Consider the following 19,162-nt stretch of genomic DNA (forward strand, 5'->3'; position numbering starts at 1 on the left):
GCAGTGAATAAAAGTCCTCCATCCTACTTGACTATGAGGCTGGGAAGTACTGTCTGTTGCGGTAACACATCTGTGTTAATTCCCATATATTTCCCCCCAAAACCCTCCCTGTAGGTCACAATGACGGCCGTCCTCCTTACAGTACGGCTGAATTCAAACACATTACCATGTAGTCTTGTATTCAAGGTCAAGCTTAGTTGTCAGGAAGAAGGTTATAGCATACTAAAACTATGGATGATGATCAGTGTTGGGAACGTTACTTTAAAGTAATTAGTTATAGTTACTCACTACTTGTTCCAAAACTGAGTTAGTAACTGAATTACTTTATAATAAAAGTAACTAGTTACCAGGGAAAGTAACTATTTGCGTTATTGTAAAAAAAAAAAGTTGCTATATGTCAATGAATTTGAAGTAGTGCTTCTATCTCCACCTTGAAAATACCAACTTTTCATAGGATTGCTCCGGACTCGCCATCTCTGCTGCTTCTTCGAATCTCTTTGGTGTGTGTGTGTGGTGCGCGTGGCCTGGCTTATGTGTAAAAACACTGGCTCCGATTGGCTACCATGAAACATGACTCTGCCTTAGCCAATCATAATCACTTATCTCGTTGTTAACCCACCCGGTCTCCTCACTAGCAGTTTGTGTGTGGAGCCAGGGGTGCATTCAGATTACGCAGTTTATTCAATCAATTCATAGTAACGCACAGCATTTAACGTTCAGTAACGATAACGGCGTTGTAACGACGGAAACACTGAACACTGTTACTGAAAAAATAACGGTGTTACCTAACGCCGTTCTTTTAAATGGCGTTATTCCAAATTCTGATTCAAGGGGTAGCTCTGGACTAATGGTTAGGGCTTTGGCTTTGAAACCGAAGGGATGCAGGTTCGATCCCTGACCCAGTAGGAAAAATGTGGGGGGGGGAAGTGGTTGAGCACTGCTTTCCCATGCCCACATCCACAGCTGAAGTGCCCTTGAGCAAGGCACCTAACCCCTCACTGCTCCCCGAGCGCTGTAATTCACACTAATTCACAGATGGAATAAATGGATGGGATAAATGCAGAGACCAAATTCCTTGTATGTGTGAGCATACTTGGCCAAAAAGCAGCAAAAAATTTACATTTACATGATGATAGGATATTCATGTGTTTGTCTTCTTTTTCCATGTTTTTTCTGTGTATTTCTACTTAAGTTCTCAAAATAAAACCAGAAAAACTGAATATATAATAGGGGTATGGTGGGCAAAATCAATTAACCAAGAATCAACCAACCAACCAACTAATCTTTTGATCAATACGAAAAGACTTGAAAGAATTGCATTTTTATCACACAGGTCAATGTAGAAATGTAGATAAAACAAACTCAATTTCAAATGCCATTTAAACAAAACCTGAAACTCTAGAGCGGTCCCTAATCAAAAAGAAGAAATGTATTTCCACTACCTGGACCTACGTCTGGCTTGAGCAGTCATGGATTACAATGAAAGGTACAGCAGAAGAGTTCTGACTGCAGGACAGCAGCAGAACAGACGTCATACATGCGTAATGCGTATCACAGGCTGACAGACCAGCAGTGCCCAGCAGTGAAAAAATATAACAACTGGTTCCGTCTGTGGTTTCAATCTCCCAAATCCATACAGAGGAGGTGTGGGGAGAATAAAAAATACTACTCTACGCCCCTGACATCAAAAGAAACATTGAGTGCAGAGAGACAACACATTCCACAGTAAAAACCCATTAGCAAAATAAATCATAGCCTTCCAGGGGTGGCTGCTAGCAGACTTGTGCTATAGGGGTGTTTACCTCCAGCAGGTAAAGAGAGGTGGTGACAGTGGGGGGGAGGCTATAGTGGAGATAATTAGGAGGAATGAACAGCTCCAGATACAAAAACAGCAGTGAGGAAACTAGATTTGAACAAATTTTGCATCTTATCAGATGCAGATAAGTCTAATCTGCCCCAGGAAATGCTGAAAGAATACGCAGAACAGACCGTTAACTGGTTTTAACAAGAAGAAAATTCCCTTTCTTAGAATCTGGTGACATGGCTGTTATGAATCAAAAGTGATCGGATATCCAATCTATTTTATGTATTTGTATTTTGTGTAGTATTTTAATAGTGTGTGTCCTATTATAAAGAAAAAAACATGACACAACTTAATTGTTTGGTTGTAAGTCTATTTTATCAAACTATTCGGTCCTATGGTTCATACAATATTTAGAGTATATATTGTTCAGGTTTGTGAAGGCCTGTGTGTACACAGCAACACAACAAATGAATAATAATCAGTTAGGATGTAGGCAGTGTTATTTCTCCTAAGAGCTCATTATTCAACCGCCTTTTTGGTTGATGGCTGTTTGCGGTGCTGGGGAGCCCAGAGTTTGTAAGGCCACCACTACCAGTGTGCCTCTTTGGAAAAGTGACAGCTTATGATTAAGGCCACTGTATATGGGCTTAAATCATGTTTGTCCCTCAAATTTATCGATTCGGTACTCAAAGACCATAATAGGATTCCATATGAATTCTGTCCTTCATTTAGTGAGTAAACTCTGCCAAGTATTGATTTGTTGAAGACCCCAAAATTGGATTGGAGGTGTTGGTGGTGCGAGCTGCTGCTACATAGTGCCGGACATGGTCTGTTGATGGAATGGAGGAGTCACTCAGTTAATTATCAGGAAATTAACTGGGATCACCGTGTTGTCCACTGGTGTAGCTCAATCCAATTAGCAGGCACTATTTAGATTCATGGGGTAGTATATTCAAAATGCCCTTCTATCGCTTGCTGGTGACGTTACAATGCATTTGAATTTTCCTTGAAAACAAGCATTAAGGATTATATCCCATCTTTAAAAAAAATGAAAAGATGTTTAAAGTTAAAGATACCAAGTCGGTTTCATTGTGCATATCTTAAAACACACAACTTTGTCTGATGTTAGGTAACAAGGCATCATAGAGGCACTGTTTTCTGTATAAACACACAGGCACGCACACACACACACACGCACGTGTGCAACCACTCACACACACACACACACACACACACACACACACACACACACACACACTATTCTATTTTAATTGAAGTTCGCATTTGCTCAATTAGGAAAGTAAAGCCAGGAGGATAATTACAAATCTATATCAACAACTTTATAAGCAATCATGCTGGTGCAAAAGTTACAAAATCATAAAATGGGACTAAATTGACTTTCTGTCACAACATTTCAGCAACCAGATTTTAACATCAGACACTATTATCACAGAATTGACAGCTGTTTTAATTATAAGAGAAGGTTGGGTGAATATAGTAAATGTCAAACACATACTTATCACTACCAAATATAAAAAAAGCGTTCCAAAAAGGTTGTAATTTTTTATTGTCCTTTAAAGTAACTCAAACGTGTTTAGTTATGGAAGTTGTCTTCAATCATGATGCTACTGATGACTACAAATGCCAGCCTAATAGGTTCCTCTGGGCATGGCATACCTTATCATAAAAAATACCAGGGAAGCTAAAATATATAAAAAAATATGAGATTAATATTTTGCTGTTTGCCTGATTAATGGAACACATGGGGGCAGACTTTTTTTTTCTTCTGAATGCTTAAAATCCTAGTAATAGCGAACCTGGCTAGAAACACCATCCAAGACAGTGCAACTATAACACTAAGAACAAAACTTATAATGTTGACAGAAATAGCCCAATTCCCACGCCGGGCTCACGGTCCTACTGGTCCAGTGATGGAATGCTCGTATCACTTTTACGCCTTCAAGGAATTGTGATCTTCCAAAAACAAAAATACTGCAGCGGTCCAGGAATACGCCGTAATCCCATGATCATATCCGGATAATTAGGCTGTTGACCCTATAGAAGCCATCTGCTCTTAATATCCAGCCCTTAATAGGCATTGCAGCACCTGCGTATTCCCAGGCATTCTATTCAGAGCCAGACCTGTCGGCCCTGCTGAAAGGAGGCATCTCTCTTCCAGGTCTATGTTAACCTAAAGCATGCTCTAATAGCGAGCCAGTCAGGCAATGCATTCTTTCAGTAGCTATAGTATACGACTACTAGTAAGAATTATATATATATATAATATATATTTAAAAAAATATGTTCGTATGTGTTGATCTGCATAAATGTAACAAATAATAAAATGTAACAAAAGTGAAATATATGCATCGCTGATCTCATATGATCTATCACATGTTTTAATATAAACAAATGGTAAGTGTTTGGTAGGAACAGCCTGGAGTTGGCTACAGTCAGGAGATTAACACAGCATCTCTGCTGCAGGGTCATGGTAGGTGTAAGAAACATAGAAACAGAAACAGAGGCACAAGGCAACCAGGAATCCATCCAAAGCCACGAGACACTAACAATGGCTAGGCATTCAGATGACTACGCATCTTTTTCTCGTTCTGTTTATGAGGAGCAAACTATTTGGTCTTGGAAGGCCTCCAAAGCGAGAGCCTGTGCACAGTTAAACTTGGGAGCAGATAACCATTTGTCTTTGGAGCGATGTTAGCACTCGATAACGGTTTGCCTCAGTTTTATTTTTAGTCGTATTTTCGCTTCCTTAGCTTTTAGAGCTGCTGTTTGGTTGTTTAGCGATGCGGTGGTTTAGTGCTGGGGCACAGTGGGTGAATGTCCAATCCAAACACTAGTGCTAGCTTATCACATTTCTCCTCAGTAAGTCCCGGAAGTCCAGCCAAACCTGGGAGGCCAGTATCTCCCTACATAAAGTTATCATACCACTTATATCAAAGTACATGTACAGTACAGCGCATTACAGTACAGTACAGTACATTACAGTGTACAAATTAACACAGACTCTTAAATGCAACAATTAAAAAATGGATTTCTATGAAAATAATATAAATTATTATATGAGACACATAACGGACAATAATAACGGTAATAATATAGGGAAATGTCTGTCTCAACTTATAACTATACAACTGATACAATAATCAGGAGCTGGCTGACAACATGACACTAACAATCATGCTGAATAGCGACGTACAAACTCAGAAGGGAATATAAAGTCCATCCATACAACATGTATTGGCTTTGGAATCTAGCTCATCATTGACTCAAACAAACAGGTTTACCTTATTAGGCGGATCCTTAAGTCCTAAATGTGGTAAAACCTGCCACATTATCAACGTACGCAAATCAATGTCAATTACAATCAAGGTCAATGACAATAGCCATTGCCGCTCTGTCAATTTAGTCCGAGGCCAAGTTTACTACAACCTCCATCTATTTCATACGGCAGGCGAGATCAAAAACATTTCAATTACCTCATGTTCTATTCAAAAGTCTGGTCGATTCCATAGGCAAGGACATTTGCTTTCAGACCACAAGCTTGAATTAGGGTGGGATTCACTACAGACCCCTGTACAGATCTAGCACACGCCTGTGCCCCCGCTGACTTCCTTCTTGTGTTTCTTTTGTGCGCGGTGCCCACCGACGGTAGAGCAGCGACTTGGCTCAATGACACAACGCACAGCACTCTTACTCCATTAGGCACCTTAATTGGATTTGATTGATCGTACCTTTTCGGCCGGGCACGGACATCCGTCAAGCGGCTGGGGGGCGGGCAGGGAGAGCATCAGGGGCAGCTGCCCTGTCACCGGTGGAGGGGGGGTCACGTCAGACGTCTTATTGGCTCCCCACTGGATCGATGCAGAGATTTTAATCATTTAGTCTCCTCAGATAAACGGCAAGGTAAATCAAAGGCACCGCACTATACAGTGCAGTGTGGGGCCGGAGGAGCCGCTATCTGTTGAAGCACTGGGTATTTTTAGATATGCTAATAGGTCAGAGCGAAGAAGGCAAAGTGACAGTGGTAATTACTTACTACTTTTTAAGAGTCACATTTCTACTGCTCATATGGTGCGTGGTTGTAGTCACAATGTATTTCTTGTCGTTTTTATTCAGAGGTCAAACGAAATGTTCTATCTCTTTATAATTCAAATTAATATCCTGTAATTTCTGGCGTGACACCCTCATTTCCTTTCTGCAATTAGCAAAGCACATCTTATCATATCCCGTCTCAATGAATTTTAGTGAAATTAAGCAAAGTTTGCCACGTCTTCACACATCTCCTCAAGGTCACGCTGGGTCCGGCCCCGGTAATCCCACACCCACGTACAGAGTGACCATATGGATGCATACGATACCAGAGGTCAGAGGTGAGGGCTGCGTTTGAAAGCGCTGTAATGTAAACCCCATCATTGATTCAATGCGTCTTAATTCCTGGCTATCATTATACGAGTATCTCCTGACCGACGAGGTCCAAATGAAGAAACAAGACCGGCTGCTGCAGGAGTCCTCAGCGCTTGAGTCCTCAGTCATGTGTAGGAGAATGATAAAAAATGCATAACAAGAACCAACATTGCGTCGTTTCACCTTGGCTTCCAGCAGCTCACAGCAGTTCTCCATCTCAGCCATGTACGGATCACAGTAGATAAGGATTTGTTGAACTTCTATCTGTAGGGGGTGGTGGGGGTGGGGGGAGGGAAAGAACAATGATTTAAGACACAAGCTGCACAAGGTTGTTTCTAATCTCATAACCGTTTGTGTGAACATTTATGAGATCACGCACAGCGGGCTGTAAATCTAGGCGCCTGCTGAGTGCTGGTGTCTCAACATCTGCTTTGCGGTAGTGCCGCGTGGATTTTCTGCTCTTCGGCGGAACGCCGCCGCCTATTCTGAACCATACTCGAACTCCATTATGTTTTAGTAACGATTTAGTTCAACTCCAGGACAGCAGAAACACTCTAGTGGTTAGGGTGCTTGACTCGCAGCAGAGGTTACATTTCCACGCTCTGTGGACGTGGCGTCTTGATCAGGATGAGCTATCCCTCGGCCCTGTACACCTGCTCCCTATTAGGGCTTGAACATCGTGGTGTCACATCCCAATGACTGCCTCCATTTTGGAGCCATAGGAGCATTGGAATGTTAGTTATTCTGTGTTGTTATGTTTTTTTTTGGTCCTTGTTTAGTTATTAATTGGGAAAACGATTTTGTCATTATTGGGAGACGTTCTTGTGTTTTAAACTGCCAGTTTTCTCATGAAAGACGTGGCAAACCAAAGTTTTCTATGAGCCTAGGTTACGTTATATTTACGTTGATCAGGGATTTTACATCACTACAACTCTCTTTAGTCCTCTCAAAATGGTATTGGCAACAAAAAAAAAAGATCCCATGATGCATTCTGATGTACAAGTCCTATCACATGTATCCAAAACAGCAATACTAAACAGGTTCACTATCGACCAAAAAAAGTGTATACATTTTGAGAAGCTACGAATATAAACAACAGCTGAAATACCACTCCTACACTCCCACACATGGTCTGGGCATGCCAACGCACGACGCAATAATAAAAATTCAACTTCAAATTCATTCCACTAACACGACTACGAAACAAAACACGACGACGACAAACCAAAACAAGCAAACAAGCGAGCGGCGACGTACGTCGACGGGGCGGCCGTCTTCCACACGCGTGGTGATGAGCGTGCGGCCGCTGCGCTTGATGTCGGCCTTGTCTTCCGTCTGCCGGCGCTCCGCCAGCTTGCAGTCCACGTAGAGGGAGACGATGGTGCTCTGCACGGCCACGCCCAGCTTGTGCCACTGGCGGTCGAAGAGCGCGTGCAGGTCGCGGCTCTTGAAGGTGTAGTGGAGCGTGGTCTTCTGGAGCCCCTGGAAGGAGAACTCCACCGCCCGCTTGGCTCCGTCCACGACCAGGGACACCTGGGGCCGAATAACAGATAGAATAGTCTCCATTTTTTTTTTGGTGCTCGCACATATTGTTACAGGCTTGGCAAAAGAAAAATTTTATTTTTTTTCCGTCCGTAGAATTTGCAGTTCAATGTTTTTTTGTGACCATTGCAACCTTGAATCCACGGTGGAATCCCTTAATTTGTTTACCAAAACATTAGCCTTTTTGGAAGGCCTGTGATACATAGTGATTACCACAGGCACAAATATGTGAGATTCACATCCCCAGAGGATGTTTAATTTGGCCTCATAGACGGGGACTTCATCACCTAGGAGCCATGGCATGTTTTTAACGTTAACATGCCAACGCTAGTAGACCGTTACCTGAGTTCCTCCCGTCTCGTCAAATATCTGCCATAGGAACCAGCGGTCCTTCTTTGTTGTTCTTCGAAGACGGTAGAGTGTGACAAAGGAGTATTCACTTGAAAGTCCATTCGGAAACACTAATCTAGAAAGAGAAAATCAAAGACATCACAGAGCTTTGTCAATGGCGCATTCGTTTTCATGAAAGAGAAGAATAAGAAAAGGCTTAGAAGATTTTAACTCTACCGCTAAGGTTTGAGAACAAATCAACAGAAATGCTATCGTAAAACTCCAGTACGGGAAGGCCTTTATAGCTTTCCGTCGCGGGCAATTCAAGGATCAATAAATCACTTGATTATTCTGTGGGTGAACAATGGTTGTCTCATAACTGACACACGCAATCACTTTATTAGTTGGATGCGTCCTTATTTGATAAATGAAAGTCATTCAGAATCTGAACTCCATGCAACCCAAACTACACTCTATAATCTGAGCCCCACTATAAATGGATTAACAATGGCTGCTTAGAAAATGTGGCAGCTACAACATGCAATATATATGCACATATGCTCATAATGTGTGTGTGTGCATGAGTGATGTATCAAACCTCATCCTCTACCACTAACATCCGCACACACAAAACAAAAAACAACTTTATTAAACGGCTCATCCCTTACGCCACCACCTTTCCGCCACCTTTTTTGTAATCCCTAATAATACAAAATATAATAACCTTCAAAATGCGCCTCGATTAGCTTCTGACCGATGCGGGGGTATGGGTTACATTAATGTATTAAATCAACGGGCCCCAAAAAAATTAAGCACATAAACACGATACATCCGCAGAATCAGCAAAAACAACAATAACAGCACAATGGTAAGGTCGTCGTGGAGACACAGAACCGCCCGGGGGGAGCGAAAGAGCAGCGCAAGAGTTTCCCGAGACAGTTTGGAAATTAGTTTTCAACCCAATAGATCATCTAGTGTTCTCCACGAGCGTGAAAGCCTCCCACATTGTGTTTCTGTTCACTTCTGTTCAAACTGCTGGAAAACAGTACATGACTGAAATGATAAATGCCCTAGTAAAGGCTTCCAAAAAAAGATGAAAAAAAAGTGAAATGCTTTTATGGGAGGGGAAAAAAAGTAGAGGTCTGGGAAGGTTGTTTTCCGCCCAAAGGCCAGGGGACTGTTTGCGATTCGATTTAGTAGCAAATGTGTCACGGCTATTTATAAAGCTGAGCACTTATGAAATTTGAAAATCAGCACAGAACATCCCTGCATAAAAGGTGTATTCTCGCTGGTGAAAAACTGAGACATGATGAGAAGGTTTCAAGATTCAAAGGCGCACATTTAATTTTGTCATTGCTGGGGACACAGAACCAGGCTAGATCCAGAGGGGGATTACAGCGGTGTTATCAATCAGAAGGATTACCAGGGGCACTTCTGTCACCCCTTCATATTTCTAGGGACATATCCTTATTATCTATACTCTATACTCACAAAAAATCGTTCACACAAAAAGCGGGATGCAATAATGCCAATGTCCTTGCATATCATTGTACGATATTTATGAGTGAGTGCAGGGGAAGGATAGCGTGGTTGCATAGTGTGTTGAACGGGTTCTGAGTTTGATCCCCAACACCCCCTGCATCCTTGATCAATACACCTCACCCTGACCCTGTATCGCCTGAACAAGACGGATCTGAATTCACAGTAAGTCCTTTTGGATGAAGAGTGTCTGAGGGTCTGAACAGAATACACGCGGCGATCGATCGGGCATCCTTGGCCCCTCTCAGCAGGGTTAGGGGTTAGGACGGGTCCACATGTCCGAGGTGCATGCTCGGTTTACAAAACGCCGTTTGCCTGCAACGTGGCCCACTTGATCTCTGAGGGACCCAGGGGTGGGGATCCTTGACCTGGTGTGTGACTGAGAAGATCTGTGGGACGCCTACTGCCTGCTTGATACTCTGTGAGAAAATGTTGTTCTAAACCACACCAACACTGAGAGAGAGAGAGAGAGAGAGAGAGAGAGAGAGAGAGAGAGAGAGAGAGAGAGAGAGAGAGAGAGAGAGAGCAAGCTATTATACTCGGTGAAAAAAAAATTGTTCTAAACAACAACAACACAGAGAGAGAGAGAGAGAGAGAGAGAGTTAGAGAGAGAGAGGGAGTGAGAGAGAGGAAGTTAGAGAGCGAGAGGGAGTGAGAGAGAGGGAGAGAGAAAGAGAGAAAGCGAGAGAGAGAGAGAGGGGGGGAGAGGGGGAGAGAGAGAAAGAGAGAGAGAGAGCAAGCTATTATACTCGGTGAAAAAAAATTGTTCTAAACAACACCAACAGAGAGAGAGAGAGAGAGAGAGAGAGAGAGAGAGGGAGAGAGAGAGAGAGACAGAGAGAGACAGAGAGAGCGGGAGAGAGAGAGAGAGGGAGTGAGAGAGAGGGAGAGAGAAGGAGAGAGAGAGTAAGCGAGAGGCGGAGAGGGGGAGAGAGAGAGAGAGAGAGCGAGAGAGAGGAGGAGAGAGAGAGAGAGCGAGCAAGCTATGATATGTTTATTTCTTGGGAATTATCAATGAGCAAACTGTTATGTAATAAACAACTACGGAAAATAGTATCGCGGCATTGATCCGATGGGACGCCGTAAAAACAAATTGGGCTATTAAGATGGAAACAGTACAAGGTGCCCGTGTTTCATAATGCCTTGTAACAGTTGGCAACTGTATCAGACTCATTTTGCGAGAGTGTATATTTTATCGCCTATCGTCTTTAATGGAGTATGTCTTTAATGGTGTATCTCTCACATTACATCAACGCGTGGGGTATCGAAAGACTGTCCGCAATTAACACTCTTAACCAAATGGATGTCTGTGTCAAAGTATTCCATGTCCCACAGAGGCACAACACAACTTAGCAAACTCAAAGAATGTAAGCATCATTCAACTTAGTGGTTTAATTATATGTATATATATATAGATGTATTTATACTGTATATATATACAATATTGTTGCAAGCCTTCTCAAAGATATGTCAGTGGATAAACTGAAAGGATGCAATTATCTAGCATTGAAGTTCTATTTCACGGCCATAATACGGACTCAATAGGGCCTATGCCTCATATGCCCTCCTTGAAAACATCAAATAATCCACACCCACTGGGTGCTCTTCACACAGAGAGGGCCACTGTAGCTTTCCTCCAGTGTGAGACATGCATTCACATTCAAACAGTCGATTCCTAGACTTGGGTGTCCATAGAATACTGACTTCACCGTTCACCTACACGTCACTCATGAACCATGGTATGTATTCAGGAGATGCATGTGTTTGTATGCATATGCCTATATAAATGCACATGCATATGTACTGTAAACGTATTGAATAGGTATATATGTATTTATATGTCTTTATTGTGGATAGGGTTTTGACATGCAACATCATTGAAATGGCTTTTCAGCTTGCATCAGTATCTGTCAAATCTGTCGCAAGTGTTTTAATAAGCAGTAGTACAAGACTGACTTAAATAAACTTCCATTCAATCCCACTGGATAATACTGGACATGTTTTTTGACAATATGTCTGTACGTTGCGTAACCATCGCAGTGGAATGTCACGATGTAAATGTTTGCCGTTAAAGCCCCAGGACCCAAACTGATTGTGAGCAACTAATTTGCATATAGCAACATTAACACAGACAAATATACTTGTCTGATGCGGGTGGAACTAATTAATATTCTGCAAAACTTTTCTAATAACAAAGAACATCTAATTTGGCGAGGAAAAATAACAATGTATTGTCCCCCTGTGGCTATTTAATATCAAACTGTTAACAGCGATAATGAAGAACCAGCTGTTCGCTCCTCTTGCCAAATGTCGGATGCAAAATCCTGCGGGGTTTCCGTGTCAAACCATGGCAGGAGTTGGGTATGAAGCACAATAGCTACACAAGGTGTAGTGTCTGGCCATTCAATGCAGTACAAGGTGTACAGCGATTACCATTACAGCACAGGCCAATCCCCTCTTTCAGCGGCAATAAGTAATTCAATCCAGGACTCGCGTTGTTTACCCTCGCCAACAAATGAATCTGCATCTAGGTGACCCCTGTGTGCTGCGATACGCATGACATCACACCAGCTGAAGGCCTTTTGGTTTGGAGGAGAGAAAAGAGGGCATTTAAACGGTGGCAATAATAAAATGAGCAGGCAAGCAAAATATGTTTTAGTGGCTGTGGGAAGAGAGGGGCTGGAAGAGGCCCCTCACTTCACATGCCCGCCCGCTCGCTGCCTTATTTCCCCCAGCTGACACGCAACATCACCTGTCAAAGGGCTCTGATAATTGGATATGAAGGGGCAACCCGTGGGTGGGTCAGTATGGAGGGGCGGGGGTACGAGAGCACAGACCACCCATTCGGAGAGTGCGGACGGACGGGCGCAGGGAAACAGAGATCGCAAATCACCTGACTCGAAGATTCCTCCCCTGACCACAGAGAGCAGGCGGCTACTGTATTTACAGTGGCGTGTGTGTACGCGCGAGTGTATGTCCTGTTAAAACCCTAAAAATACCCTGCCCTTCCCAGAGAATGGCCGAGGGTTTCTCAGAAGCTGACCCCGGGAACGTAACAATAAAGAAACAAACGCACAAATAAGCGTTTATTCCTGATGTTATTTCCACTTAAGCTTCATCGACCCAAAACAACCTATGATAAATCCCTCAACCAACTTATTAGCCAGGAAGGGATTCCACAGGGTGTGTCTGACATAGCGCTCCTATAGGTAACTTGAAGCTGTATTATATTTCATCACGATTTAACAGCATCCCAACCTTGGCTGCATTATTCATGCAGGTGAGGTCTGAAGTGCAGACCAGCCAGTAGACTAGGGAATACAGTGTGTGTGTGTGTGTGTGGGTGTGCTATTTATGCAGTGTCTCCAATAGTCCTGCCTCATTATACCTACTTATAAGTCACCTGCATGGCTTTTTTACCTTTACAAATTTTTCCATATTTTATTTTAAACCAGTGCAATGTATACCAATTCAGGTTTAAGTGCTTCCCTGTGTAACACCTCGCCCCACAGTTGGCCCCACCTGACCCGCGTTAATCTAGCTGTTGCTGTAGGTGAGCTGCCTCCAGTTTTTGTTATTCCAGTGAACCTGCCATCTAGCTAACTTGTGGTGTTTCTTGGGTGTCTTTTTTCAGGATATGCAGCTGTTTAAAAAAGAAAAGCACAGCTGAAGGGAGACCGGAGACTGTAGACTTGGCGTGTGGAGGTTTGGCGTGTGGTTGCATTCCATGCGCTGGTAATCGTGTGTGTGTGTGTGTGTGTGTGTGTGTGTGTGTGTGTGTGTGTGTGTGTGTGTATGTGTGTGTTTTTTGAATTAAAAATTAAAACAAGGATTCCAGCATAAGTATTGTGATACCCAAGTTGGAAACGTCTGTGAGAAAGGAATTTTAGTATGTTCTTTTTGGTCATACTTAAAATGTTAAAATTTGCTATAATGTACTGACACAGTTGACTGTTTAAGATGGGATTTTAAATTCATAAGCAGATTGCAATATCTATCTATTTCAAGTAAGATTCCCCATAATAATCGTGATAATACATTTTCCCATGTCTCCTACTATAGATGGGTGTAATAATGTGATTTGTAACCCTAACTTTCAGAAATACAATATTATATAAACAGCAACAGGTACATTTGGTACACATAAACACATCACACACACATTAACACACACACACACACACACACACACACACACACACACACACACACACACACACAACTCACTCTGTTGGCTTAATAAGCGGGATGCTTCCCAATCGAAATGATGTTCTGTCCTCCGCCACCGTCCCCTTTCGCAGTAGAAACTTTTCGGTGAGGTCAAACCCTGCAGAAAGAGACGCATGCAGCGGGTGTGAAATAGCCGGTGTGTTGATGCTGAATGAACTGTCCTGAAAGAAGGTTGTACCTGTTATGGCCAGCGGACGATCTAAACTGTCAGAGAAGCGACGTTCCTCGACGTGCAGGGATGGACAAGTCTCATCTGGATGGAAGGAAAATATCAAAGTATTGTTATAGGTCAAAAAACAGGCAAACCTCTCCAGCAAAATGAAGTAACAAATAACCTAATGAGTTTTGAATATTAAGAGATTGTTTTACTTTATTTCCAATGCACATTTATATGGGGGAATGCCGTATATGGGGGAATGCACACACATACACATTTGTGTCTGTGTGCATTTGAGTGTGCCTGTATTTGTGTGTCAGTTGAAGTTCACGTGTTCAAGTGTGGGTGTGTGTGTGTGTGTGTGTGTGTGTGTGTGTGTGTGTGTGTGTGTGTGTGTGTGCGCGTGTGTGCGTGTGTGCTTGTGTGTGTGGGTGTGGGTGTGTGTGCCTGTATGTGTATGTGTCAGCTGGTGTTCAAGCTTCATGTATGTGTGTGTGTGAGTGTGTGTGTGTGTGTGTGTGTTTGCGCATGTGTGTGCGTGCTTGCGTGTGTGTGGGTGTGGGTGTGAGTTGTTCTGTGTGTAAGGAGCATTAAATGTTAAGATTTGAATGCATAAAGAGCGGAAATATAGTGAGAGGGGATTGTCTTCTCTAAGATAATATAGCTGTGAAGGGTGGATTTTCTCTTCATGGCGAATGTATCCTTAAGCCATAAACACCTTTGAGATGATATTGGAATAATATGAATCCATAATGTTGTCCTAGGATTATAACGTTAGCCATTCTTATTCTACGTTTGCTGGCTCTGCAAAATAGATATATACGACGGTCTCAGCTTTGCTATTACACTTCACAGAAAAAAGGTCTCACAGAAAGGGGATACTTTTCTTTCTTTTTTCTTTCTCCAGACTCATCTCGGGTCTAGAGACAATGACAAGGTTTGCCTGTTTTAAAAGTGCTTATGGTTGAAGAACAACACCACACCATAACTGAAAAGGACATATTTCAGTTGAAGTGTGCGGCGGCAGTATGTAGCCGGAGACGTGTGAGCCTGTTGCCTTGTGACATAGCAGCTCTCTGAAAATGGATCAATTATATAAACACAGCCCGATATTGTCCCTTTATGTATGAAGAAAAAAGAAACCCATTGCTGTACAGATGATACACACTCAAGAGACATCTTAGGAGACAACAACACAAATCATCTCATACGTAGATCCATGACCAGCGTTCCACTGTGTTTGTGTTTGTGTGTGTCTGTGTGTTTGTGAGTGTCTGTGTGTGTGTATCTGTAGTGAAGAAAACAATGTTGGCAGCAAGCCTCCACAACTTACCAGTTCTTTCATTCACTGCCATGCCAAAAGTGCAGTAAACTAAATTTACAATCCAAAGAAAAGCAGTCCATCTCCACGGGTTACTCATTTCTGTCCAGACACTCAGAGAAAACTCCACTCGAACACCTGAAAGCAAATAATGACAGTAAAATAGTTTTGGGCAAGTAAAAAATAAGAAATACAGGCAACTACTCAAAGTTTCATCTGCGTTTGTAGTCTGACTCCATGCTGCGCTGTCTACATTTACTGTGTAAATGTCTCCAGCTATTATGCAGTTTTAGTAACCAAGTCTTTGATGAACTGTTACATTTTCACCATGAAAGGCTCTTTATGAAAGGCTTCTTTAGACGATGGACATCCGTGTGGGCATGTCTGCTGGTAAAAAATAACTGGAAAAGCTTGTGAGTGTAAATTGTAATAACAAGAAGATTGTATGTTTTGATGCTGTATCTAAAGCATCCATAGTGCAATATGGATCCTGACAGTTCCTCTAACATCCTTTGTCTTTGGTGTTTGTGTTTGTGTGACGTTGGTTTGGTGTGTGTTTATTTGGAACAGCACCTGTTAAGATTTGAAGTAGCTTTCAGAGCTTTTTATTTATCTTTATTTGCTGAGGCTGCTAACTAGCTGCTAACAGTCAGCTAGTTTTACTGTATTCATATCAATGTATATCATATCATATCAAGTTTTCCGCCATCAGTTTCATAGAATATCAATAATGAAAGAAAGTTAATTTTATGAATCACTCAAATCACTTCGAATAATGGTGTTATATAGATGGCTTACTGTAGTTTGTCTTTAACAAAGACATTGTGGCACAGATCTTCACCCTCAACCAAGTGATACTGTGACATGTAGTTGCTTCATCATGTCCCTAATTCTTAACCTTACCCCTCTCCTCACTCTGGGATGACCATACAGCGTTGGCTCTACTCTGACTGTTCAAAATATTCCATGTGACAAAACAGGTATCGAAGGCTTCATGGACATGAGGTCACAAGCACCACATGCCTTTCACTTTGCGATGACACCATTTGGAGTCATGCCAAACCTTAGAGCTAGCATGTAGCTGGTTACTGTATAGGCCTATTCAATATCCAACATGCTTCAGCATCACATGAATAATTGCTGAATCTCATTACAAACAATCCATTACTTATTATGCACTGTGTACATAAGTCTACTTTTAATCCATTAGGCTGACTAGGCCTACTAGCTATAGAAGAAAAAAAAATGTATCTGAAATTGAAAATATCGAATTATTATTTTCCCAAAGTATCTGATACAGCATCTGCATATCTCACAGATTTCAGAAAACATCCCAAACCATTATTTATTTCCAATTATTCTGCTTATATGAACTTTGTGTCACATTGGTTCATTAAGTGGGCCTTGTTTAAAACAAAGAGATTAGACTTATCCATGCCATAAAATCATAAGGAGAAAAAAAAGAAAAATGCACCTTTTAAAAGTTATGTCCTACAACCGTGTTTATTAAAGTTTGTTAGTCTGCCGGATATCTTATAAGTCTGCAACTTAATTGAACACACAAACGCTAACCAATGTAGGCAAAAACCAATGCGCCTCCACCATGCATTATGTTGTGTAGTAGACAATCTGAGAAAGACACCATCTACCGCCCGACCACCTCCTCTCTATCTGGTTGGGACCCCGAGTCACACGCTGTCTTGAACCGTCTCCTTTATTTAGTTATGCATTTCTAATGCATATCACAAGTATAGTTTTCCGTCAGCTCACACTTAACATTTATGAAGAAAACCGTGTTGGTAATGTGTTCATCACCCAATCCTTTTAAGGCACCAATCACGTTTTGCAGAGCACTGCAAGGAAGCAATGCAACACGGGCACCACACGTCCAGTCATATGGCGCGGTTAAAACACAACATGCGATGCGTCCCGCTCACACTTAAGTTAGAGATATCCAGAAAAAGCTCTCAATGTAGGCTACTTTCGTGCTACGAATGAAATCGTGCACACGTCCCGCCGAAACGTTTCACCACGGGGGTAAAATGTACATGATCCCCCCCCAACAGCTTCGGATTCAAATTAAATATAAAATAATGAATGCGCAATAATTGATATCAATAAAGTAGGCTTACTTACGATTGGTGCGGGGTTTTTTTTCACTCTCTAAAGCAAAAACAAGTCAATCAAAGAGGAAAACATAATCCATGTGTGATTACTATCAGCCCGAAACGTGATTCTGAGACTTGGAAATAAAAGTCAGAGTGGGATCGCTTGCTAGATCGCGGTCCTTATTAGTCGCCCAGTGACCCTCCCACTCTGTCACTCCAGTACCATGCCCTCAAGTCTTTGGCAAACAGCGGACACTCAAACGTGTAATCAAATGAACCATTCAGATGGTGGCCGTCCCTTTGTGTAGTAGCGCCGGACGCGTCACCATAAACTTTGATGTATGATCCACATTGTTCCAGGACGTTATATAAAGTTGGCAATGTCCCTCTTATCGAAATGAAAAAAAAAATCGATACTTGAAGAGGGCTTTATTCATCTCAGTGTGAATGCCTATTGTCTATTGAGAAACTTTTGTGAACATTTCTAGTATGTATTCTACCTCAATTTCGTTGTACCTGTGCAATGACAATTAAAGATATATTCTATATTCTATAGTATACGCTATCCCAAGATATATAGCCTGCCTATTTTACAATTAAAATTGGTTGAAATGCATATAATAGCCTATCCCTGGATTAAAATATGGTAAAAACAGGCGTTATTAAACTCCAGTTAAAACAGCCGTTGTTATTATTAGCCACCTTGTGAGGTGCTATGAACACAGGTACATTCTCCACTGTGTTATGACTGAAACGGGGCACCAACAACAGTGCCTTGCTCAAGAGACCACAAAAACAGGTGCTGAGGATCCACACTCAAGGCTGTTTAGACAGATGCCTGTATATCTTCTCCCAACAGACCCACCCACCAACACACAGATGCACACACACAGACACACACAGACATGCACACACATACACAAACTGCCTATTAACACAGACACAGCAAAAAAAAAATAGAGCAATAAACAAAATAACAAAAGGAAGGAACACTGAGCTCCATGAGTACATCTCAATGTATGGTATCTCTGCATTCAAATTCTTAGCGTATGTTCAATAATCAAATTACGTTTTGACCATGTTCAGACCTTGGTGTGATCGAACGTTTACTGGTCTTTCATATCAGAGAACATCTCCCAGAGACTTATCTCCTTCCTCTAATGGCCTTGGCTCACTTCCATTGATTCCATATCATTATCTTAACTATCCTTCTTGTCCCACTCCCAATCTAAAGGGCAAGCAGGACAAGGAAGGGCTTGTAATGGGATCCGTGCTTGCCAGATAATGTCCGCCACAACATTTGCCGTGGGGCAATACGGTTGCGTCTGAAACCTATCATTTTAACATTGTGTAGGTTCGGTCCGTGGCCATGGAAGATTCCGGAGAAACTCGAGATGTTTTCAAAGTCGCTTGGGACAGCTGACACTTTTGGTAGCAGCATGATGGCACAGACGTTTTTTTTAACAATCTGTGCTACTTTTCAGCTCTGATGACAGTGATTTTCTCTGTGTCCAGAGCCAACATACCTTAAAGCGTTTTGCTTTCTATTTTTCAAACCCCTAATGGCCAAGGGGTAGTTTCCAAGCTTGTCATCCTTGTGAAAATGAAATGCATTTGTTTCGGCCATGTGTCGTTGTTTATGAGGCTTTTCATGGCAAGATGACTTAATGACTTAAAATGACCCCAGTATAGACTGTTGGTGTTTGGCG

General features: G+C 42.1%; 1 protein-coding gene across 1 annotated transcript in view; it reads right to left on the reverse strand.

Annotated features, from left to right (window-relative positions):
* Positions 1–17,593, reverse strand: part of LOC311350210 (uncharacterized protein) — a 59,480-nt gene extending 41,887 nt beyond the window's left edge. Inside the window, exons 1-8 of the mRNA XM_084470215.1 lie at positions 17,482–17,593; positions 15,358–15,483; positions 14,046–14,120; positions 13,865–13,964; positions 8,111–8,234; positions 7,484–7,759; positions 6,410–6,490; positions 5,554–5,673 (exon numbers count right to left, since the gene is read on the reverse strand). Of these exons, the coding sequence (XP_084326341.1) occupies positions 5,554–5,673; positions 6,410–6,490; positions 7,484–7,759; positions 8,111–8,234; positions 13,865–13,964; positions 14,046–14,120; positions 15,358–15,445 (864 nt within the window). The 5' untranslated portion in view covers positions 15,446–15,483; positions 17,482–17,593. The remainder of the gene's footprint in view (positions 1–5,553; positions 5,674–6,409; positions 6,491–7,483; positions 7,760–8,110; positions 8,235–13,864; positions 13,965–14,045; positions 14,121–15,357; positions 15,484–17,481) is intronic.
* Between the last annotated feature and the right edge of the window lie 1,569 nt (positions 17,594–19,162).

The sequence above is a fragment of the Micromesistius poutassou genome (genome assembly GCF_964030765.1).
Source record: "Micromesistius poutassou genome assembly, chromosome: 7".
Lineage (NCBI taxonomy): Eukaryota > Metazoa > Chordata > Actinopteri > Gadiformes > Gadidae > Micromesistius > Micromesistius poutassou.